At 25.7% G+C, this 26,039-nt stretch overlaps 1 protein-coding gene across 1 annotated transcript in view; it reads right to left on the bottom strand.

The window, feature by feature from the left end:
* Positions 1-1,107: 1,107 nt before the first annotated feature.
* LOC105845491 (motile sperm domain-containing protein 2) overlaps positions 1,108-26,039 on the bottom strand; it is a 59,168-nt gene continuing 34,236 nt past the window's right edge. Inside the window, exons 8-20 of the mRNA XM_065812182.1 lie at positions 24,078-24,138; positions 22,159-22,197; positions 21,971-22,025; positions 19,265-19,334; positions 17,556-17,611; positions 17,309-17,456; positions 17,158-17,208; positions 13,735-13,796; positions 13,535-13,631; positions 8,059-8,155; positions 2,064-2,187; positions 1,623-1,752; positions 1,108-1,468 (exon numbers count right to left, since the gene is read on the bottom strand). Coding sequence (XP_065668254.1) covers positions 1,322-1,468; positions 1,623-1,752; positions 2,064-2,187; positions 8,059-8,155; positions 13,535-13,631; positions 13,735-13,796; positions 17,158-17,208; positions 17,309-17,456; positions 17,556-17,611; positions 19,265-19,334; positions 21,971-22,025; positions 22,159-22,197; positions 24,078-24,138 — 1,137 coding nt within the window. The 3' untranslated portion in view covers positions 1,108-1,321. The remainder of the gene's footprint in view (positions 1,469-1,622; positions 1,753-2,063; positions 2,188-8,058; positions 8,156-13,534; positions 13,632-13,734; positions 13,797-17,157; positions 17,209-17,308; positions 17,457-17,555; positions 17,612-19,264; positions 19,335-21,970; positions 22,026-22,158; positions 22,198-24,077; positions 24,139-26,039) is intronic.

Here is a 26,039-nt window from a genome sequence, read left to right as displayed (position 1 = left end):
CCCACTTTTTATCTGTGAAAAAATAAACTGACAAAGATTTTTTCTACGTTTTTTTGTAAGTTATCTTTCTACGTTTTTTTTCAATATTGTTAAAAATTTAAAAAAAGAATTTATATTTATAAAAATATATTTTTTTCCGTAGTAAATGCAATGAGCCAATTTACCCCATGAAAATTTTGCCAACTTACCCTGAAAGCCTTTTTTTTCAATAAACACTCTATAGATCCTAAAAAACTTTGAAAACAAGTCTGACTGGATATAGTAAACCAATTGTGACTGGAACTTTTAAAATAATTTTTTTTCATACGACTAGCTACTTTCTTTGTAAAGTAAAAAGGAAGCGATGTTCCAAAAGTTACGTTTTTGTCCAAAAAACACATAAATCCTAATATCTCCCATGCGCATGCGCGAATCCAGACAATACTAAAGAGAATGATGAAATGGTAAATTAGAAAGACTCTGTGTAATTTTTGTCACTTTCTGATGTAAGGCTCTGAAGATAAACGCAGTTCGTCAGCTTACCCCTGCGGCCCCCGTCTCCCCTACAAGTTCTTTAACGATCATTTAAAATTTTGAAAACCTCTTATCGAATTCAATTGTTCTTTGAAGTTTAAATTCTATTTCATAATAGAAGTTTAAATCACATATACATAATTTAGTCTTTAGATTTAACACAAAGTTTACTAGCACAAGTTTACTAGCTGTAATAAAAGCAATTAAAAAGATTACATTTTTATTTTTCAATGCCTCAAAAATCATTAAAGTAAAAAATAAAGCGTTTAACAAAAATAAATCAATTTAGTTGATTTATTTTTGTCCTCTCTAAAATCAGTTTAGTTGATTTTAGAGAGGACACCGATGTTGACTGAAAGCAACATTAGTCGTTCTTATTCTTTAACTTTTTCTAAATTTCTGCCCAAATTAGTTCAGACTACTGTTGCATGACACTTAAATTTGCGTTAGAAAGACATTTTATCTTTGGCGTCTTCCCTTTCTTTCTCTCTTGAAAACCTATAAACGTTTAGTGATAAGTAGATCGCAACCTTAAACACAAAATATTTTTTAAATTACCAAATATTTAAATTCGATATAATTTAGAGAGGTAACTCAAGAACAAATTGTTTTACATAAAAATAACAATAAATATTCATATATTAAGTTTCAATACAAAACTAATAAAGTAAACCAGGCAACTATAAACATTTGTTTTTAATTTAAACTTATGTAAGATTTTTATAAGATTTTATAACAGATTTTTGTTGGTACAAGTTAGTATTATAAAAATATACAAAGTCTTAATGTAAATATTCCGTTAAAACTTTTATTTTATAAAAAAAATACTTTTTATAAAAAACACGGCGCCGATAATAAAAAAAACAATTAAAACTACGACTAAAAAAATTATAAAACGATAAATTATTAAGACATCGTGCTCCAACCGAATAACACGTTTCTGCAAGCGATCAATCTAAATAATAAAATTTATTGTGAATGATTTTAAAAAATGATTCAGAAAAATATAAAAAAAATTTAAAACTAGTTTTCTTCACTAATAAAACCCAATAAAGCCATATAAAGTATATCATACAAAACCCATATAAAAATGTTATTTATTCAAATACCTTATTGTTGCAATCCTTAAGCTGCTTGGATATATAATCTTTTGGATCACTAGATTTGTCAGATTTGTGACTAGGGGAAGAGTCGTGGTCACTTTCACAAGGTAAAATAAATTGCAAACGACAACGAAGTCTTAAATATAATATTATTTCACATATATCTATCTATCTATATCTATCTATATATCTATATATCTATCTATCTATCTATCTATATATATATATCTATATATCTATATATCTATATATATATATATATATATATATATATATATATATATATATATATATATATATATATACATATATATATATATATATATATATATATATATATATATATATATATATATATATATATATATATATATATATATATATATATATATATTACACGCATATTAAAAAAAAGCTAAAATATTTTTTATTAAATATTAATAATACCTTTGCTCCATGATGCTAGATCGAGGTATCGTTTTCCACAAAGAATTAATGTCATTTATATTGTCTGGGATAACAGCGGACAAAATAAGAAACTTATCTTTTGTGATATTTTTAATATCAAATTCTAAAAAATGCAAATTATTCAAAAAAAATTGTTGGAACTATTATTTAGTAGGATTGTGAGAAGTCATTCAGAATAACTGTTATTCAGAACTCACTTTAACAAGCAATGTCAAAAATTAATTTTATTATCTATGACAGCTTCAATGCTGACAAACTTTAGAAGTTAATAATGAGTTAGTGGATCGTGTAACTTAAATATACAACTACAACTATCAATATATAACCTACATTTACAGGATGTGGAGTAGGGGTGTGCAAAAAAAAAAATTTTAGAATTTGAAAAACTAAACCGTCTAGATTTAAAGCAATTATGTTTGAGCTTACTCACAAAAAATCTCAGCGCCATTGAACCACTCTTTCCTTGCCTTCAAAGCACATATTTGGAAAAAAAAGGACCCAAAAATGACCAAAAACGGATTACTCTAAGTGTCTTGAGGGCAAGGCTAGCATAAATATTTATAATAATTTTTTTTTTCAGTTTAAATAAATATCTGTATTTTTGATTAAAAAGTATGGTCTTTTTCTTTCTTTTAAAAAAACTGTATAATTTACATTTTAAATTGGCTAAAAAACGTTTATTACGAGGTGCGGCGTTGTTTTTATAACCTTTTCAACAATTAAATTCAAACTTTGTTATTTAGATTTATAATACAGTTTGAAAATGTATATATTCAAAATAAGAATAGAATTACTCATTTTATGTACGTTTAACTTATAACTAGACTATTTTTAATTTTATAAGTAGCGATATGAAAAAAAAATTAAGATGAAATGTGTTGTATATATCATTTAACAAGTGAAATAAAACTATATAAAATGTAGCAAATATTTAAATAATGTAATAAGTATTTTTCCGGTTTTTATAATATTTACAAATACACTCTTGGTCATTTAGATTAATGATAATGATAAATAATAAACTTTACAACAAATATGTATAAAGGAAACGAAAAGCGCAAGTTTGAAAACAAATTTAAGTCAAGATCTAATAAAAAAAAGAAGTTTATTATTAAAGCAGCTAAACCTGAAGTTACAGATAACTACTAGTTTGTAAGAAATTTGAACAATTTAGTGTATATTATATATTTAAGAGAGAGAGTGATCTAAATTATCTCAATAAAATGTAATGAACAAAAACAAGTATGCATTTAGATATTCAACTTCCAAAAGGCATGGATATTCTACAACATCAAGCATACCTGCAATCTATACTGCCTAAAACCACCAAAAAAATCATGCTCGCTTTGTAAAAATTTTGAAAGATGTGAAAATTTGGATTGTAACTATGTTTTAGCTAAGGTTAAGAAACCCTGGATAAAAGCAGGGTTTGAAGTTGTTAGTGACACTCAACTATTAAAAAATCTTATTAAACTTGACAAGCAGTATTCTAATTTAAAAAAAACGAAAAAAGAGGCTCTTCTAAAGATTTATCAAATCAGAAAAGTTTTGAGAATTACTTAAAAAAGGTTTTTTAGGAATTAGATTTGAAGAACATTATTAGGACCAACAAAAAATATGTCAACCTTAGCAAAAGAGGATGTAAAAAATGCAATAGAAGCTTCTCCTTATCCATGTGTTATACATTTTGATGGAAAAACTCTTTATGAAATTAACGCAGGAAAAAAGTTCAAGATTGACAGGCTGGCAATTCTTGTGAACATTGAGGGTGAGATTTACTAGCTCCTTTAACTTCCACTTCTGGTGAGGATCAATATACAAGTATTATGAACCTAATAAAGGAATATAAACTTGAATAAAAAATTGGATGTCTGTGTTTTGATACAACTGCAAGTAATACCGGAATCAAAAATGGTTCAATCATAAAGATATCCAACAATTTAAATACATATCTTTTAAAACTAGCATGCAGGTATCACATAACAGAATTAAGAATGGTGCATTTTTGGAAACATACAACAAATGAGTTGACTACAGGACCAGAAAACTTATTGTTTCAAAAATTTAAGAGCCTATTTGAACATCCTAATTTTAGTTATGCCCCAAGTGATCTGTGCAAGTTTTACTGGAAGGAGGTGAGTGGTAGTATAAGTGAAAAGGCTGCTGAAGATTACTTTGAACTTTAGCAAAGCATATATAGAAAGAAAGGGGATAGCAGGAGAAGATAAATGTGGAGATAGAAGAGAGCTGGCTGAATTAGTTGTGACTTATCTATCACCTTCTGTTTATAAAATCAGGAAAACTAGAGCTATCCATCATGTCCGTTTTCTTGGTTAAGCAATATACTAACTGAAAATGCAGCTTTTGTTTTCTCAACTTTACTTTGTTCAAATAAACAACAATCTTGTGAAAGAAATCAAGCTTATCCCGGAGTTTGTAGTCTGTTTTTATGCCAAGTGGTATTTAAAATCGAGTAATATGTCAAAGGTTCCCAACTTAGATATTAAAGACATCAGAAAGGAGATAGAAAAAATGCTAGTACTGAGAGAGATCCACCAAGCTTAGCCCCCTTGTTTAGTTTTAGTGGTTTAAGTGAAGAAAAAATAAAAGTCTGCCTTTCACTTCCACCGCAATACTGGCATACACAGTCTTTGTTTAAAATTTTTGAAAACTATGCCAATAGCCTTTTGTTGTCAATGACCATTTGGAAAGAGCCATCGGCATGATGCAGCAATATGTTCATCATTACAACAATGAAAAGGAAAAACAGAACAGATTGATATCAGTTGACAGAGTTTGCTCTGCTTTCAGGATTTTTGGGAAAAGCTCCGCCAGCCTTACCAAAAAAAGATTATCTGATAATCTTTCCTTCTTAGCGAAGAAAAAAACACGAACAAAAAAAATTAATTAGATAAACTATAGAAGAAACTTCTATGAAATCTTTTTAAATATTGAAAATATTTTTTTTTCATTTAATAAATAATATTGAATCGTGATATGCAAAAACCATATATGTAGGTAATATTTTATATATTACCATATTTTAGGTAAATTTGAAAAAACCTTTTTATTTCTTAATTGTTAATGATTTGTTTTTGAAGACCACTTGATAACCGCGATTTACTAATGATGTAAGGTATTTTGGCACATGTTTGATTTTTTCAGAATATCATTGATACTGCACATAAGGAACATTTTTCACAATAAAATCTCCAAATTTTTCAAAAAAGTAAAAAAAATGCGAAGTGTAGTTTTTGAAGACAAATTAATAAATGTAGTCATAACTTTCATGCATTTATTTTATTCTTATTAAAATATTACAAATAATAAACGTACATAAAATGAGTAATTCTATTCTTATTTTGAATATATACATTTTCAAACTGTATTATAAGTCTAAATAACAAAGTTTGAATTTAATTGTTGAAAAGGTTATAAAAACAACGCCGCACCACGTAATAAACATTTTTTAGCCAATTTAAAATGTAAATTATACAGTTTTTTAAAAAAAAGAAAAAAATCATACTTTTTTAATCAAAAACACAGATATTTATCTAAACTGAAAAAAAAAATTATTATAAATATTTATGTTAGCCTTGCCCTCAAGACATTTAGAGTAATCTGTTTTTGGTCATTTTTAGGTCCTTTTTTTTCCAAACATGTGCTTTGAGGGCAAGGAAAGAGTGGTTCAATGGCGCTGAGATTTTTTGTGAGTAAGTTCAAACATAATTGCTTTAAATCTAGACGGTTTGGTTTTTCAAATTCTAAAATTTTTTTTTTCTGAACACCCCTAATGTGGAGTCAAGAACTTCAAAATTAGAGTTGTATGACTGACCAGTAAAGAAGTTTTTTTATTTGAGAGGGGTAGAGTTATGAAAATTAGACATCACAAATTTTCATCAAAAAACACCATACTTTTAAACATATTATGAAACAGTTTTTACAAAAAAACAACTAAATGTTGTAAACGGATAAAGAAGTAAAGACATTTACAATGTTAATTTTATGCTACAAACTATGTAGCTTGTGAAATATATAGTGCATGCATCGAAATGCTAATGAACTAAAGTGCGAAAAGGTGGAGGTGCTGAAGCCCAATAGCCTTACCCATGGAATTGATTTACAAATAATATTTATAAAACAGAACAATATAAACTCAAGAATAAATATGAAGATATAGATGTTTTAGGTGAAAAAATCTATTATTAAAATGAATATATCAAGATTTGACAAACTGTCTAATTGTCTAATTGATAACATTGAATTACTGAATTTCAAAACTCTGACAAAAAAAATACAAAACCAGATTACATTTAATAATACAGAAATAACAAAAAAGTTGCTATCTTACATACAACTCTTTATTTTAACAAAAACTTAATTGATTTATCAAAATTTATCAAAGAACAAAATAGGAAACATTTTAATTCTTCAACCTTTTCAAACTCATTTGTATTGATAAACTGCTTGCTAGGCGATTTTGTGTTCATAGCCAATTAGATTTTTTACTCAGTTTTAAAGAGATGATGATAGATACATGTTGTCTTATTTTTATGTTTTATATACTAAGTTTGCATTGAATTATATCTATAATAGCCATCAGTAATAAATTTTGTTTATTACTGATGGCTTTATTACTATTAGAAATTATTTTAGCTTTAGATCTAAAAGAATCAGTTTTTTTTCCTTTGAAGTTAAGTAATACGTATTTCAGATTTGCAACAACAGTTTTATTAAACAAGGTCCTACACAACAAACCTTGCTATAACCAAACCTTGATAAGCAAGATTGTTGCACAGAAAAAAAGTGTAGTATAGTAGTTGAGTTGCTTACAAAGCAAGCAATCTACCACTACAGGCCTTAATGACTAAAGAATCAAATTTCATCAAAATTCTACTCTTTGCACAAAGTTAATATTTGCATCAAGTTTCGAAAGTGTATCAAACTAAATTGTTATTATGTCTTAGAAACAAAAAAACTCCTTAGAGACTAAACTGTTTTGTGAAACCTTGATACTATTTTTTTCCTAGTTTACCGCTTGGTGGAAACAAATAAACTATTGCAATGAAATCTGCAAACAATCTGCCATATCCTCAATCAGCTAAACATTTTAAATCTAAATTAAAAACAAATTCAAATGTTGTACTTAATATGGTTGTACCTTGTGATTGAAGTTGTGCACACTCTACCTCTACCTTGTGATTGAAGTTGTGCACAGGCTTGTAAATAGGTGCCTTTGGTATGTTTTATGCCTCTAAAGCTTTACTGAGTGATACTTCACCTTTTTTTGACTTTGTTCTACAGCAAATTGCAATTTCTCTTTTGTCTAAGTTCTTTGTGTTTTACAAATGTAAATACAAATCATTTTTTAGATATTATTAAAAAAAAAAATATGATAAAGGCTGACATTTATCTTTTAATTAATTACTGATTAAATTAATCACTTAATCTTAATGCATAAGTCTAAGCAATAAGCTAATTTTATAAAAAATAATTTCTTAGCTTTTCACTCATAACTTTTTTATGATTGAATAATGCAAATTCAATTTTAAATTTACAAATTACAAAAAATTCAAGGCTGCCTAAATAGTTTTAAAAAAAATTAATTTTGATTTTGAGAGTTTCTCCATTTTTTGAAAAAAAAACAACTTTATTTCTAAGAAAGAGAAATTTAATGTTTGCTAAGGCAAAAATTTAAAAAAATAGTGATTAAAAAATAGTGATTAAAAAAAAAAAAGTAAAACTACAACTCTTAACAATAAAGTGTAACACAATTTTGATGATATTTACAAAATTGCAAAACCAATCACTTTTTTTAGCATTGAAAATAAATTGTTCTCCTTAATATCATCTGGAAATGTTTAAATATTTTTATATCAAATAGTCTCACCCTCTTAACTGTTTATTCTTTAATATTTTGTTCAGTTAAAACTGAAAACGAAATATTTCTCTCAACCTAAAATTGCTGACTTACCTGGTTGAAGATATATTTGAACCTCAACACTTGCACTGGGTGAGATGGGCCCAGAACTTGGACGAACTCGAAAGTTTTCTGGTGTTGTTGTTTTAATCTAAAACATAAAAAAAAGAAGTTTTAAATAAGAGTTAACTATATTTAAAAAATATATATAATAAAAGCATAAGAATACTTTAAATAAACAACACAAAACCTATGTATTAGTTTTATAATACATATATACAAACATTTGTATTTTTGTATCAAGTTTAGAAAAAAATACAAGATTTTTTCAATACTCATAAAATGTTACACTAAAAAGAAGAATTAAAACTTTTAACAAATATCTCTTAAAAACAAAGTTTTAACTTATTTTAGTGTAAAAAATGAAAAGAAACAACAAATATCTTGGTTTTTCCTAAAAAGCACTGATCAACCTAGTTTGTAGAATTACAAATACATTTTAATCAAATACAAATACAATTGTTTAAGAAATATTTTTATCAAATACAATACAAATACAAATATGCCAATTTAGCCCATTATAACCAAATACAAATACGTATTTAACCCCAAACCTGATAATATACTTTCTTTTTCATAAATAGTTTTTCAGAAATTAGAAATGTCTTTAAATAATATCACACAATGCAAAGTTTTAACTTGTGACCTTTGATGTCATAGCTTTTTGCATCTATAATTATTATATGGGGAGAGGGCATATTTTATGTAACACAATAGTATCCATAGCCCTCCTTGAGGAAAAAGATCTTTTATATTAAGAGCTTTTTTATTTAGTCCTTGCTTAGTATTTAACTTTGACTTGGGTTAAAAACAAACATCATATACTTTTATTACAACTCTGTGTTCTCAAGCAATGCTTTTAGATGAGCTTATTGAAGAAGGATATTTGTATGTGCTTACTTCACAACTTCAAAGTGACCTTATAGAGCATAGATTTTCTCAATATCAATAGATGAGTGGTGGAGTAACTAGAAGTTAGTCTAGCTTAATAAAAGAGGTTCAACATTCAGAAATTCTTTTAGTTTGTTGTACTTTAATTAAAGTGTAAAATTTTGGGTGTGTTTGATTGTTTAGGTGCCAGTCTTTAATAAGTTACAGAATGACAATAATCAAGTTTTAATAGACATTTGTTTAGTTCCTAAAGTGTTTCACATAAACTCCTGCTATCTTTGCTAATTGCTAGCAGCTGTCTCTATTGATGCAGTGTTAAATACGTGATTAAGGTCTTTTTTCTCTAGTGGATTTGGAAAGCTCTGATTTTAAATTGTGCATGTCATCAACCAACATTATCTTCAAGTGTTTGTTTTAAACTTATTGTTGTCTTTGGCAGAAAGGCACTTTAACTTATTTTTAACGAAATATTTTATAACTCAAAATATTTAAAAATATAAACAAATATAAATATTTTATAAGTTTAAATTATTGTTGATATTGTTGTGCTAATTAATCTAAAATGAAACAACTAAAACATTCTTTTTATACTTTAAATTGTTCTTAAAAAGTGTTCTAGTTTTTCAGATTGCTCAGATTTGATGTTCTTATGACATTTTCTTCATTTGATGTTGCTAAGTCAATTTTGTTTGCACTACACAGTCCTCATATGCGTTTTTCAGTTGTAATAAGTTTTTCAATATATATTGCACTTATCAATTTGCTGACTGATTTTCTTATAGTTTTTTGCATACTTATTTAGTCTTAATATTTTTTAAATCTCAATAAGATATTTATTGAAGTATATATTTTATGATTAGAGTGTTTGTTAAACTCAATTTCATCCATTATGAATAGGTAAAAAAAATTTCTAATCTAATGATATAAGAGTTTATATCTTATTTTTTGTGAGCACAACTCACAATATCTAATTTTTGATTGGTCTCATATTTCAGTTTTTGATTGGTCCTGTATCTCAATTTTGATTGGTCCTGTATCTTACTTTTTCAAAATGTTACATTTTGTTATTTATAGTCATTAGTCATTGTTCAATTATAATGACTTTATTTGAATATAAAGAATATCACAACAAAAAACCAAGGCGCATTGTTCCATATTTACAAAATTAAAATTACAGTGGTCAGATTTCTCTTTAAAATGACACTTGTCAATTTGTTTTGAATTATTCCATTGCAAGAGGTTCAAAAATAATAAGTAAAAAATAAAAAAAGTTAATGTATAGATAATAGTCTTTAAATATTTATATTACTACGAAATTAACATCAATAACAATAATCAATGATATTGATAACCTATTGATAAGGAGGGGGACCAAAATTAACTTTTTCTAGATTTTTTGTAGTTTAACCACTTTTTCTTAATTAATTTTTTATGCTGATTTCAAATTTCACAAAGTTTTTACTTCATTATCAATATTTAGCCTTCTACTTCAATTTTAATAAAAGTGATTATTTTGGCAAAACAATTTACTGTTAAATTAAATGAAATCATTACTTTCAAATATAAGCGATGTAAACACATGGTAAATTTTTTTTTTCATTTTATTAATAAAACATGTAATGATTATGCCTAGTTATAAATAATACAAAAAATTAGACATTGCACATCATCAAGATGTCTAATATTAATAATAATTTGTTTCGACCTCTATTGAAAGTGCAAAATAACTTTGTGGAAATCATCGTAGGTGATTGTGGATTGCTGTAGTTTTACAGAAAAATCGTGAAATGACTTGCATTCCAAAAGCTGCTACCATGACCAAAGTAACTATAATGTAATCAACATTCATAGAATCTCGAACTAAACAAGCAAGTTTATTTGTGATATATTCATGTTGGTTTAAAAAACTCCTTAAAGTCATCCCAGTGAAAGCAAACTTTCGAAGAACATTTCGAAAGACATTCAAATCGAACATCATTAAATTCAAAAAGAGAAATATCTTTGTTTTTACGCTGGATAAAAGTTTTAAATTCTTTATGATAATTCCATGGTTTTTGAATAAAACTTGGACCAAACAAGTTTAGTACCCATGATAGAAAGGTTAAGGATAACGTTTCCGTACTTTTGTTAATAGATATATCTAACAGAAAGCCTTTGAAAAGGTTATCCATATTCATTTCATTTTCAATTTGGTTTAGAACTTTTTCAATTGCTCTGTCAAAACCTAAAGCTGTATGTGAAATGCAAAACAGTTGACCAGCAGGAATTTCTCTATTGAGTATATCAGCTGTGATTTTAGATATTCCTATATTATGAACAGTACTCTCAGTCATATGAATATCTACCTTCTGTTATAGTTCTTCTGTGGTGTATTTTAAGGCTTCCTGTAACATTTCGAATGTTGTTTTTATTCCATCTGCAATATTTGCTGTAGATTCTGAAGCAATTGCTAATGTAGGAAAAGGAAAATAATATTCTCTGTTAATATGTCAACCAGAAGGTGTAAAGGTCCCAAAATGCTTTTGAGTGGTAGAGTCAGTTGCGTGAGTTATTATATCGCCACTATTTTTAGCTTGAACAACTCTGTCTGCAATCAAGCCAAGAGAATATGTGTGCATCTGTTTTAGTTTTTTACGTTTGGCACTGCGTGTTGGAAGTGTGTTAGAATCAATAAATGTGTTCTCAATAGCTTCGCAATCATTTTTATCGTACTTAGATATACAGTCAGTTACACCTGGAATTTTCCATTTTGTTTAAAAAATTCAATTGCCGATTACTTTCAGTGCAATTTGCATTTCCCTCATCGAGAATCCTTCTCCATCTAACTCTGCACATGCATGGTAGATATCACTTAAGACTAAGTTTTTTGATTGTCGCACATTAAGTGGAACATAAGTATTGTGAGAACTATCTTCAAATATTAATTTTGATTTTGATCTCGCCATGTATGGCAGTTTTGGTTCACTTACATCAACAAACTTAACTCTCTTTTTTTTAATTGGTTCAGTGGCTTTTTCAAAGAACTGATGTTTATTTTTTGTTAATTCTCTTTCAAGAAATTCATCTTCATCTTCAAATTCACTTAACTTGCTATCATCATTATCAACGAACATTATCTGATAAACTGCTGTTTCATTTCTTATCTTTTTCTCCATTTTTCTTTAGTCATTAATAACTTTTTGATGGAAAGTTTTATCAACATTTTGACATGTAAAATTTTTGTTACCGCGCATGTTACAAGTAGATACGAGTAGTCTTCAGCATTCATTGAAATATCGAAAAACTTCTCTAGTTTTTCACGACGTTGTGGATTGAAGCAGAAAATGTCAAAAAGTTTTTTAAGGGATTACCTTGCTTGTTTTTGTCAGCACCTTTTAAGTAGCGATTCATTGATTTCACTTTGCAGAGGTTTCAAAATGGTCTGATATGATATTGTGTAGATATTACACTCTGTCAAATGAATTTCTACTAACTTTGCAACTCTTCGACAAGCACTTTCAAAAGATAATTTATTGTTGACTTCAATAAAGACAAGTGAAAGAACATCTCAGAGTAAAGGCAACTTTGTATGATAAAATTTATCAACTACAGGGAGACTTTCTAAAGGAGTTTGTTTTTATTTTGATTTTTAACCATTTTGTTATTACGTCTTGTTACAATTTTTTTCATTTTAATTGATATCTAAATTTAGTTAACAATAATAGAAGCTAAGTATTCTCTAGCAAAGCTAGAGAATACTTTGCTTCTATTATTTTAAAACAAAAGCTATTTTTTAAGTATATATAAATTTTACGTTTTAACAAAAAAGTTTTATTACATTTTTTTTTAAAACATAACTATCGTTTATTTTAATTCTTATTTATCCAATCAAAATTTAAATTGCATAAATTTTAACATAAAGTTGCGTAACTTTATATGCAAAATAACCGCTGCAAAGATGTTTTTTTTTTGTATCTTTAAAAATGTATAAATAGAAGTAGAAGGCCCACCGCAATAAAATAGAAAAAACTGAATTGTTTTTCAAACTTTTCTAAAAAATTAATAAAGAATAACTGTTTAAACAAAAAATATAGAATTTTGGACCCTGCCTACTATTGATAATCAACAAAATGTTTTAGATGGGATCAGAAATAATACAATACCAATGTGACAATAAAATATATTGATGCTAAATGTTGAAATGATTATCCAATTGACTGCCATCTCTGCTATACCTCATTAAAGTAGTAAAAATCCACTTTATTGTATAAAAGCCAACATTTTTTAAATAAAAATCCACTTTGTCGTATAAAAATTTTTTTTTTTGTATAAAAATCTACTTTGTTGTTCAAAAAACCACTTTGTTATATAAAAATCCACGTTGTATAAAAAAATAACTTTGTTGTATAAGACAAGTATAAATTGAGAACAAAAGTGAAAAACAATTTAGAGTAATCTAATCAAGGAGGTAAAAATTAAAGATATATAACAAAAAATATAAAGTTATCTTTGAACATTATCAAAATTTTGTACTTTATCATCACATGTATATATCACCAACAGCAATTTTAAATATAAGTAAAATTTAAGATTTAGTAACCTTAAATGCAACTAGACTGGAAACAGTGTTTGTTATGGTTATTGTTTGCATTATATCACCAGATTTATTCTCACAAAATACCAACTCATTGGCTGGGCTAAAATATATATAAAAGAACAATATCATGTTTTAATTCTTTTAAAATTTAAAAGTAATTAACATTAAACAGTAATAACATTAAAAGTACACTTAAAAAATACCTTAAATTTATAAAAGGTCCAGCAGATTCCAGTTTACTTTTAGCATGGTTTCGAATATTTCTCTATAAACAAAACTTTTTTTTTGCTTAAATATCATCAAAATACTTGAGTATGTGAAAAATACACAAAGTTTTTTACAAATGAAAATAAAACAAAATATTTTCCTATATCAGTATAAAGAGGGAAAAAAAAACCATGAATGCTTATACATAGATAAGTTTTTGAAATTTTTTCAATAAAAATTCTGGAAAATCCCATATAAATTTATGGTCAACGAGTTGACAAAGGTATTTAAAAGGTAAATAAAATAATTAAAAACTACTGAATAATCATGTTTTTCTAAAATTCTATAAAATCAAAAATAAAATCTCAGTTTTACAGTAAACATCTTTTAAAGCATGATAATTTATTTACTTTTTAAATATAAAATGTCAAACAATGGTTCAGAAATCAATACTTTTTATTCTTATAATTTTCTGTTGCAAAACATTCATCAGCTCTTCTTTTTCTACACTTTTTTTGCATAATCAATAATAGATTCTTTTACTATTTTGCACCATTCATGCGAGGCAATTTTTTTTTCCACATTTATTCTGAATTTATATTAAAAAAACGTTCTTCAACTTTTCTATTTTTTGATGGAATTCTATTTTTTTTAATATAGAGTTTGCTTTCAGTTTGCAAATAACCTCATGTTTTTTTTAACTGAGTCATGCAATATATCTTGTCTCCTAAAGTACCCCAGAGCTGTATGCTAAACTCTGAGTGAGCTGTGTTCTTGTTTGCTAATAACTGATACTTAATTGAAATTATAGCAGAGTACGTTAAAGTATCAAGACAGTTTGTCTTTTTGTTAACTATGGTGTTCATCATGCTGAATGATTGCTCAACATGAGGACTACTGAATATACTTAGGCATGCCTTCAAAATTTTACTAAGCTCTGAATATTTTTTACACTTAAAAACTTCTGCCCACCAATAGATTTAATACAGGTGGAAGTGCATAACTTCTCGATTAAATACTACTTTACTTGTATATACAGTAGGAAAGAAAGCTGGGAGTTTTTTTAGCATTCTCTCTGAAATTTTGTGACCTTGAGACATTTGGTCGATCCCAGAAAGGCATTTTAATAAAGGGTTGTTGAAAGGAAATTTATTAAGTAAGTAAACTGATGATTTAAGATAAGGTTTTATGCAAGGTCTTAAAAAACGATGATTTACCAGAACTTCAAATAACTATTCTTGAAAAATATTTTTCAGCATTACTTCCAAAGTATATTTAATTCGAATATTGATACAACTTTTTATCTCTCAGGTTAAAAAATTTCAACTTTGTAAAAATAAATGATTTAAAAATAGGAAGAATTTCAATGTACTAATATATGTTTAATTACATCAGAAAAACTTTAAACAATTCTAGCTTTTCTTTCTGCACCTTGTTTTGTCAGTTTTTTCTACTCCATTTTACATTTAATTTTTTCTATTAGCTTTTTACTTTTATTTGATAGCCTCATTTTCATTTTTAAAATTTTGTCACTTTTATCTTTATAAAGAGAGATGTTCTGTTTTGATAACCAGGAAAAATAAATTAAGGTAAAAGCAGGCATCATGCTTTGTTTTAGAGTGTTGTATGTGATGCCTGTGATTTGACAAAATATTTTCAGAAATGTACAAAGATCTGCACTGAACTTAAAATCAATGAAGATATCATCCAGTAAATTTTTAGCTACCTTTTGCCAAAAAAATAAGTAAATTTTTTGACAACATTATGCACAATATGATAAATATCACCATCAATATCAAGTAAGCGAGGAACCGCTTTTTTTAACCTTGTTTCAAACCCACTTATTTTTCCTCCTTATATAATTAGTAGAACCTGATATATTGGAAACTAGATTACTTAATGGAATTGTGTCTTTGTAAAACAGTATTAAAAAACTTTTGAAGTGCTGTACCTAGCAATAGTTTAAGCGGTACCAATCCAAAAAAAAAAAAAAGGTCTTTTAGGCTGGGGGCCCCCTTGTCAAACACTTCCCACCACTCCCATCCAGTGGATTTATGAAGTTATAAATATATAACTATGAAGTGCTATAATCGTAGGTAAAAGCGTTATATACGCATTTTATGTACGAAATGGCTAATCACCTATAAGTTCAGCAATTTCCGTTTAACAAAGTCTTTAACCATTTAAAATATTTAAATTGTTTTTTAATATTTTTTATGCGACGTTTATTTATATTAGGTTATTGTAAAAATTTGAATGTATTAGTTTGGGCCCCCATGGAATAATATGGGTATGGCACTGTTTTGGTGTTTACTGTAACAAGCAATAGTGATGCATAGTATTTTAAAACAACTTTATTAGCTTTGTTGCAAAAATATGCTACAAGTATACTAAAAACCTTCTAATTTTTTACCTAGAAGCACTTATCTATGTTGGAAAACATTTTTATATCAAAAACATCCTCAGCATGAAAAGCTTTGCCTAATTTTTCTTGCAGCTTATACAGAGCTTTTTTTTAAAATAAAAAAAAAAGACAACGGTAGAGCTTTGTTTAAGTAAATTTAATCGTTGTGCAGTTTTAACAATGTATATTAGACTTCGAGTAGCTGAGTAAAGATGTTTTACCTTCACTTCCATAATAAAATTCTTTAATACATATTGTAAATCGTACCTAAAACATCAAATCAAGTAATATATAATTATGATGAAAATTATATATTTTAGTGCTCTGTTAGGGGATAAACTCACCGTTTCAGCTTCATCTATCTTTCTTATATAGGCTGAATAATAGTCTTCATTATAGTCTTTCTTTTGAATCCAATTCCAGCGAAACTTGTTTTAAATATTTTTGTCCATCTCAGAAATGTCAGATAAACCCTTAAGTTGCATTTTATAATTTTTCTTCTTGATAGTAATAAAACAAAAACTTTTGTAAACTTTTAAAATAGAATTCAAATCAATTAACTTCTTATGAAAAGGAATTTCTAATAGTCAAAAAGTTAATTTAAACGAATTAAAAAAAAAAATTATTTCGAAAATTGGTTTTGTGAAAATTTGAGCTATAGAAAACATACTTGCTTAAAAATAAATATTATCATATTTAAAATTTATATAACTTTTTCACAAATCAATAGCAAAAAACATCCTGAAATTTTCGGAAACTTAAAGGAGTTTTAAGTGAAATTCTGGAATTCCGAAAATTCACTTCAAACTCTGGAAAAAACTCATCTATGCTTAAAATTTGCATATGTAAAACATTGATAGTTTTTATGAATTATAATATTTATAATTTCACTTATTACTTAGACAAACTAACAAACTTTATTATAATATTGAAAACTGATTTTGCACTCAAAAATTGAATCTTAGTGGTTTCAATGTCCAAAGCTTTTGCTCAAGCAACAACCAAATATACTTACCCTGTGCACTGACTTTTTAGATGTTAGATCTATGTTGCTTCCATTTTGTTCCTAAATAAATTAAAAAAAAAAGGATTCTTTCAAAAACATCAATAATTTCATTTTAGCAGTATAATACATTTAATACTCAACAACATTATTTTAAACATACCACTCGGTTACTTTCACCAAAAGAGCATTCATTAGAATAACTATCAGCATTTTTTTCTGCTTTGTCCAAAATGTTTTTTTTATTTGTGTTATCTAAACTTATTGAAATGCTGTTAAATACTTCATTGGTTGAACTCACATTGTGAAGTCTAAAAAAATTCAAAATTGAAAGAATATATTTAATTTCAAAGTAATAGATTAATAGATAAAATTTATCAATTTTAACTTAAAACAAAATTTAATAATACCTTGCAGTAGATGGAGCTGAAAACATCTGAGGAGGATATTTGTAAACAAAATCATCCTGATAAGTTGTTAAGTTATTTTACAAAGATGAATAATTCATGACTTTTTAAAATAAACAACAATAGTAAATTAAGGAATCATCATCATCATCATCATCATCATCATCATCATCATCATCATCATCATCATCATCATCATCATCATCATCATCATCATCATCATCATCATCATCATCATCATCATCATCATCATCATCATCATCATCATCATCATCATCATCGTCATCATTGCAACTTAATGTTATGCTTTAAAATCTCCTTATTTATTTTTGCAATTATTTTTTGTACAACTGTCCCTCATCATCAAATCACAAATTATAAAAAACAAGCTATTGAACTGACAAGTAATACTTCTAATAAAGTGATTCAAACTCTCTAACAAGTAATACTTCTAATAAAGTGATTCAAACTCTCTCACTTGTGAAATAAGTGATGGGTTTGAGTTCTCTCGCATGTGAGACAAATATTCATTTAAATATGTTACAAATTGTATACAGTAATTGATTAGTTGACATTTAAAAAAATATTACTTACAAATGTTTTTATTCTCAATTCTATTTTATTATAGTAATGCTAGATTATACATATATATATAGAAGTATATTTGATATGTTTCAGAATAAATAAAAATTACCCACAAACATTTAAAATTTAATTTTTAATAAGTGTGGTAAAAGAGCAGTTTGATTGTTTCATAATTCTATTGCAAATTAAAAAACAGTTTTTATTTTTTTTTATTTTTGTTTCTATAGACACAAATAAAACAAACACCTAAGTCAGTTTTGATAAAATTTTTAGAAATTTTAAGAAATTCATTAAAAAATCTTTCTAAATATGGAAAATGTAAGAAAACCATAGCAAAGCAAAAAACTCTTTGTTTGATAGATTTAAAATTCAAAGATTAATAACAAATAGAATTAAATAAGCTATTTATAAAAATCAAAAGATTTTTTGATCTAAAATAAATGAAGCATCACATCTAAAACATTTACAATGACAATGATGGAGTTTGTATGAGAAAAAATGGTTCCTGATAAAAATCAGGTAATTTGATATGGTTTTAGAAAAGAACCACAAAAATTTATTCAATCAGTAATTTTTAGAGATTCATTAATATTTTGGCAAAACTAAATTTAATTTACAACTGGTAAAACAAAATTTAGTTTAGTTTACCATTTGTAACCTAAATAAGGTTTTTGTAAAGAATGAATTGTGAAGACTACAGAATGAATACTGAAGATTACAGAATGAATACTGAAAACTAAAGAGTGAATACTGAAGACTGCTGAATGAATACTGAAGACTACTGAATGAATACTGAAGACTACAGAATAAATATCAAAATTTAAAGAACAACTCTAAGGTCAATGATATTATAAAGATAAAAACATGAATTGAAGCTGAGAAAACAATAAAGCTATTTAAGTAAACTAGATAGACTGAATAGTTGTCATACTGAACTAAACACCTACAAGGGCTTTAATACATACATTAACCAAAGGTAACATACATTAACATAATTAACCTAAGATTTTTAAAAATTAAATAAGCAGTGTCAACCTAAAATGCAAAGCAGTGTGTGTGTGTGTGTGTGTGTGTGTGCACATGCGCGTTTGTATTATTAAGTAAAATAAATAATTTAATAGTCTTACCAAGCCACCCATGCATGAAAGTAATTTTTCAGGTGCAATGTAGCTAGTTATATCATTCTTTCCTACCATTCTAAATGATTGGAAAAAAAAAAAAAAACTCTATGGTTAAAAATACTTAATTAAACAAATATAATTATTACAAATATAAATATTTGCTCAGAACTCTCATGTACTAACTATAGACCAATTTCAATTTCATATCTATAATAATCTATATCTATAATAATCATAATCTAACATTAGCAAGATCCTTGAAAAACTAATGTATTTATAATCTTGATTATACTCATTTTTGAGTTCCTTTAACTGTTTAAATGATTTTCAGTTTGAATTTCCATCCAAACACTCTACATGCCACGCTTTAATAAGTATAACTGAAAAAAGAAAAAAAAGGCACTGGATACTAGTCATTTCGTTGGTGGTGTTTTTATCAACTTACAAAAAGCGTTTGATACTGTTAATCATACCATTTTAATTTCTAAACTTGAACATTACAGAATCCGAAGAGTTGCTTGTAATTGGTTTCAATCTTATCTTTCAAATCGGAAGCAGTTTGCTAGCATTAATAGTTACAAATCAAATACAAACACATAGTTTGTGGTGTTCCCCAGAGTTCTATTCTTAGCCCTTTATGGCTTTTGATTTATATTAATGTAAATCTATCCACTTCTCATCATTCCAATTGTTTGCTGATGATACTAATATCTTGCATGTTAATAAGTCTCATCATTCCTTGCGTAAGAATATAAACTTAGATCTAAAAGGTTCAGTTTATTTGCTAAATGCAAACTTAATTTTTTTGAACTTGGAAAAAACTGAACTATTTTTTTCTTCTCCAAGACAAAAACTTTTATACAACAATCATGTAACTAAATTTAAAATTAATAATTTTTATATCCAACATACATTGTTAAATATCTTGGTATTTTTATAGATTCGAACCTCTTATGGAACTTTCATATAGATGCACTCCGTAAAAACTTAATCAAGCATTATGTTGATAAAACTACCCTTAAGAATCTGTATTTTGCAACTTTTCAGTCTCATCTCAACTACTGTTGTCAGGTTTGGGGACAAATTGGCAACTGTAAAACTAATAAACTGTTTTCAGCTGAGCGCCAATCAATCTGAATGATAAATTTTCAACTCCATAATACAAAAACTTCAAACTTCTTCAAAAAACTTAAAATTCCTACCTTGTCAGCAATAGTTATATTTGCTAATTTCTTTTTGTTTTTGACTCCCTTAATAAAAATTTACCTTCCTTTATTACAACCTTCTTCACTGAAACTCAATTTATACATTCACATTTAACTAGGGCCATTAATAATGGAAAACTAAATGTACCTCACTGTAAAACTTTGAGGTCTGGTAAGTATTCAATTACACATCAATGCATCAGTGAAAAGAATCAAAGTCTTGTGTGCATTTAAATAAGTTTGAAAAATTAAAACTCAAAAGTAATTTATCTTCATTTCTTTATTAAAAATAAAATAAATTTAAACAAATTCTAAAAAAAAATTTACTTTAATTTTTTATCATAATTAACTTCTTTTAGTTTTCTTATTTTTCTTTTTCTTCTTCTATATTTATAGAAACTTTATTGTTTTTGTCATTATTATTTATTTGTTTCACTACTGCTATTTTTATTTTTACTTTTACTTTTTATTAATATTACTTAATTTTAATAAATACTATTGTTTTAGCTGTTACCTTTGCTCTATTAATGAATAAAGTTATTATTGTTATTATTATTATTTCCTAAATTAATATTATTATTATATTTATTTGGTGTCACTCCTTTGATCATGTTTCTGTATGAGTGACTCCTTCCTTGTCAATCATTTATTTATATTTATTCTTAACAATAATATTTTGGTTTTCTTATTTATAATATTATAGATATTCTTATTATTACTATAATTATTATTATTACTATTATTATTATTATTATTCATATATTATTGCAACTAGATGATTGTAAAGTTTGAGAAAAATAAATATCTTGTTGTTGTTGTTGTTGTTGTTGTTGCTTGATAACAACTTTCTTCATAATATAAACTTATTTAAAAAAGAAAAAATGTTGATACTTTATATTATGTTGTATTATATTGTGTTATGTTGTCTTGTATTGTGTTGATACTTTATATTATGGTGCATTTACAAGTTTGTTAGTGAGTTAAATGTTGACAAATGGAGAGTTCATAAGGGTTCAATGTTTATTAGAAAAGCTTAAAAAGGTTTAAAGAGTTACAACTCAAAAGTTTGTGTGTTAGTGTGCTGCTAATAACTGTGAACCAACATATGGTGTAAAGAACTACATATGGTGTAAAAACAATACATGATGTAAAGACCAACATATGGTGTAAAGTCGCAATTAGTTGAAAATAATATTGTTGGTTTTAATATAGAAAATGCAAAACTAATAGGTAAAAGTGAAGGAAAAGAAATGAAAGTACCCTTAGTTATTATGAAAAACATGGTTTATAATAATGTGGTTCAATATTACCATTGATATTCATATGGCTTCACCATGGTCATGGAAAGTGGCTTTAAAAAAATATTTTAACTCTTCCATAATGCCACTTTTAAATATGAAAATGGCATTATAGAAATCTGCTTAAGCCTTACAGTATAAATATAGTAAAAAAGATATAAAGAAGAGAAGACTTTATACCTTTAAAAACTTTTTTTTAAACATCTTACTTTATTTTTGATATTCCATCGCTACTCATCCAACCTTTCACTATCTTCCAAGCAGCTATTCAGTTTCATCATTAAAAAAAATATACTAAAATAATTTTTAGATAAAATTTTATTTTAATTTAAAAATTTATTTTAATACAATAAAATTTGTATTTTAAATTTAGATGTTTAACAGTCAAATGATGTACCTGTGAGTATCCAAGGTGTTTCATATACAATCAGGTACTCTAAATCAAAAATTGTGAGAAAAGTTTCAAGATTAAAATATTCTTTAAAAATTCTCCTAAAAAAAGTACAAAGAAAGATCTTTTTAAAAAGAAAGATCTTTTTAAGTTAATAGCTGTTATAGATGGGTTGCAAACATTTACTTTTTTTGTCATACAAATATCAGAAACAGCCTTATATCTGGTTTTTTATGTTGTCTACAAATATCAGAAACAGCCTTATATCTGGTTTTTTACGTTGTCTAGGCCAAGTTTAAAAAAATTGTGATTCAAAACCTTCACAACAACAGTAATTGTGTTTGGAAAATAAAATAGTCATGACTTTATAAAATCACTTAAAATATATAATATGACTTGATAAAATCACTTAAAATTACCTTTTAATAAAAAAAAAAAAAAATTAGTTTGAAATAATAAATTTTTTTGTTATCAATCAAACTTGTAATAACAAGTCATCACTTTCTTAGTTGATATATACACTATATCAACTAAGAAAGTGATTATATATATACACAACCCTCGGAATTAGGAAAAATGAGGTCAGCAATAGTTTGCCGACATTAATTTTTTAGAGGTCGGCATCAGGTTGGTAAAAAAAATTTTGATACAAAGGTCTTACCATAAGACATAAAAATGAGGTTGGCAATTTTTAACCTTAAGTTCCGAGGGCTGTATGTGTGTGTGTATATATATATATATATATATATATATATATATATATATATATATATATATATATATATATATATATTAGTAGAAAATCACTTGACAAAAATTTTTTTATTTATTTTTATATACACATACACATATATATACACAACCATATATATATATATATATATATATATATATATATATATATATATATATATATATATATATATATATATATATATATATATATATATATATATATATATATATATATATATATATATATATATATATATATATATATATATATATATATATATATATATATATATATGGTTGTGTATATATATGTGTATGTGTATATATGTAAGTGTATGTATATGGATATGTATATAAGTATGTGTGTATTATTATTACATTAGTATAATATTTAATGCTACTTTGTAAACATCTTGTTTTTTTGCTACCATATCATGATTTGTTAAATCTATATCCAAATAACTTAGCCCATAAACAATTCCATCTAAAATCATTCATGTCATGCCAAAAAATAACTTCATTTGTTTGTATTAATGTAATAATAAAATGTTGAAAATTTGATGTTTTGTATTTTATTTGTTTAAAGATTAAAATAAGTAAAGAAATAATTGTTTTAAAGTTAATAAAATTTTATTGACATCTTCAAACACATGACTTTGTAATCCAAATGCATGACTTTGTTATCCTAATGAAAATGCATTAGAAAAAGCAGCATTTTTTTTAGAAATATTAGATAAAAATTTATAAAATTTATTATGTACTGATATCACCATTTTTCAAATCTATAGATATATTTGTCAGCCTGTTGTTATTTTTAGGGACAATCCTTGAAACTTTATTAATCAGTTAAATATTATTTGCTAATGCTAAGTTATTTGCACTTTATCAGAAAATTTAAATAAATTTTCTTGCCAAGAGACTATATTGCCAAGTAAACAAACTTAAATGCAAATTTACTTGAAAGAAATGCTAAAAATGTAATACCCATTCTAATTTATTTTCCAACTACATTAAAAACCATTTGTAAAAGCTACATTATAGTTATTATTGGACATATCTCAAATTGAATAATTATTCAGCATGCCTTGTAGTTTTAATTAAAAATATTGTATTATTGTAAAACATAAATAACATAACAAACAAACAATAAAAGATATAATAAAATAACATTATTTATAAAAACAACTAACCTAATATATTTGGAAAGTACAACTGAAAACAAGTAATTACAAATTTTATAAGATCCATATCCTAAATAGATTTTTAAGTTATATATATACATGTATAGACACACATATATATATATATTATACATATATATATGTATATATATATATATATATATATATATATATATATATATATATATATATATATATATGTATACATATATATTACATAATATATATATATATATATATATATATATATATATATATATATATATATATATATATATATAAATATATATATATATATATATATATGTACGTATATATATATATATATATATATATATATATATATATATATATATATATATGTATATATATATATATATATATATATATATATATATACACACACACATATATATACACACACACATATATATACACACACACACGCACAGAGTTATTCCTGGCAGGTCAAACACCAGTTAACTCGAACTTTTGTTATCTCGAACTATTTTCTATAGTCCCTTAAAAGCAATTGTTTTACTAATAACATTTGACAATTGAGGACTTGTGTATGTAATATAAGTAATAATAAGCACAAAAACATTCATTAAAACACACAGAACGTAAACACAGACATAGAACGTAAACACAGATATAGAACATAAACACAGACATAGAACATACATTAAAAGTAAACATGTAGAGACCATAACTTGCAGGTTATAATAATAAAAAGAAAAAAATACTGATAATAATTGTAGTAATAACAAAAAGAAAATTAAAAGATTATTTTAATAAAAAGTAATAATAATGTCTAAAAGTTAGAATAAAATATTTTTCAGATTTTTTTCAATTGATTTTGCTTAAGATGAAGAAAGGGTATTCTAAGTTGTAGTTTTTCAGGCTCCTGTTACATTCATGAACACACTGATAGATAACCGAATGCTTACCATACTTTTGGCTTTTATAAGATGGTATATTTAGTTTTCCATTGTATAATGTGCTTGAGATTTTCTTGCGCAGCTCATCAATGTGAAAGTTCCACAAATTGCACAAATTAGTTAAGTTTTTCAATGTTAAGATATATTAGGTTAGCATTTGGCCAGTGAATATTTTTAGATCCAAATTTACATTTTTACATAAAGAATGACATGATTTGTTGATATGCAAGAGATTTGCATCATCAGCAAACAGATGAACTGACAAGAAGTGAACAGAGTTAGTTAGGTTGTTAATAAAACCAAATTGAAAATCATTTAAATAATTAAATGAGTTAGAAAAGTCACAGTCTGGAATTCATAAGTTTTTCAAGAAGCTTACTAATTTAAGATAAAAGAGAGATAGGTGTTATTGTATGAAAGTTCAGAGCCATTTTTAAATATTGGAAAATTGCAAGATAATTTCAAAATATCAGGAATTCATAAATTCCATTTATGAATGAGAATATTAAATAGTTTAGAAAGAATATTTGAAAATTCATAGTTAAAATCTATAAGAATGTTTGTGGGAATACTGTTTGGACGCAATGATTTTCTTGAATTCTATTTAAATATAGAAGATAAAATTTCAAGAATATATAATAAAAAAGATTATATATATATATATATATATATATATATATATATATATATATATATATATATATATATATATGCATACACACACATACATTTAATAATGCAGCATTAGATGCGCATTGATGTCATCATACTGAAATATGGAGCTTTGGGGGGTTCAGATTTTGGGGTTAAATATGTATTATTTAGATAAGAACAGACTTTTATTAAGGCATAAAGAATTTTTTTTTTATAAGTCTTTGTTTTTTCTTCTTTTTCTGAATAAACCAAACACACAAAAGTTATTAGGAAAATGCATTTTTAAACAAATATAGTAGATCAATTGAGAGTTTAACTCTTTTATAAACTTTTTTCTCTTGTTTAATAATACTTTAATTATTCTTGCACCAACAAA

Source organism: Hydra vulgaris, chromosome 12, assembly GCF_038396675.1.
Source record: "Hydra vulgaris chromosome 12, alternate assembly HydraT2T_AEP".
Taxonomy (NCBI): domain Eukaryota; kingdom Metazoa; phylum Cnidaria; class Hydrozoa; order Anthoathecata; family Hydridae; genus Hydra; species Hydra vulgaris.
This window is presented reverse-complemented; position numbering and strand designations above follow the sequence as displayed.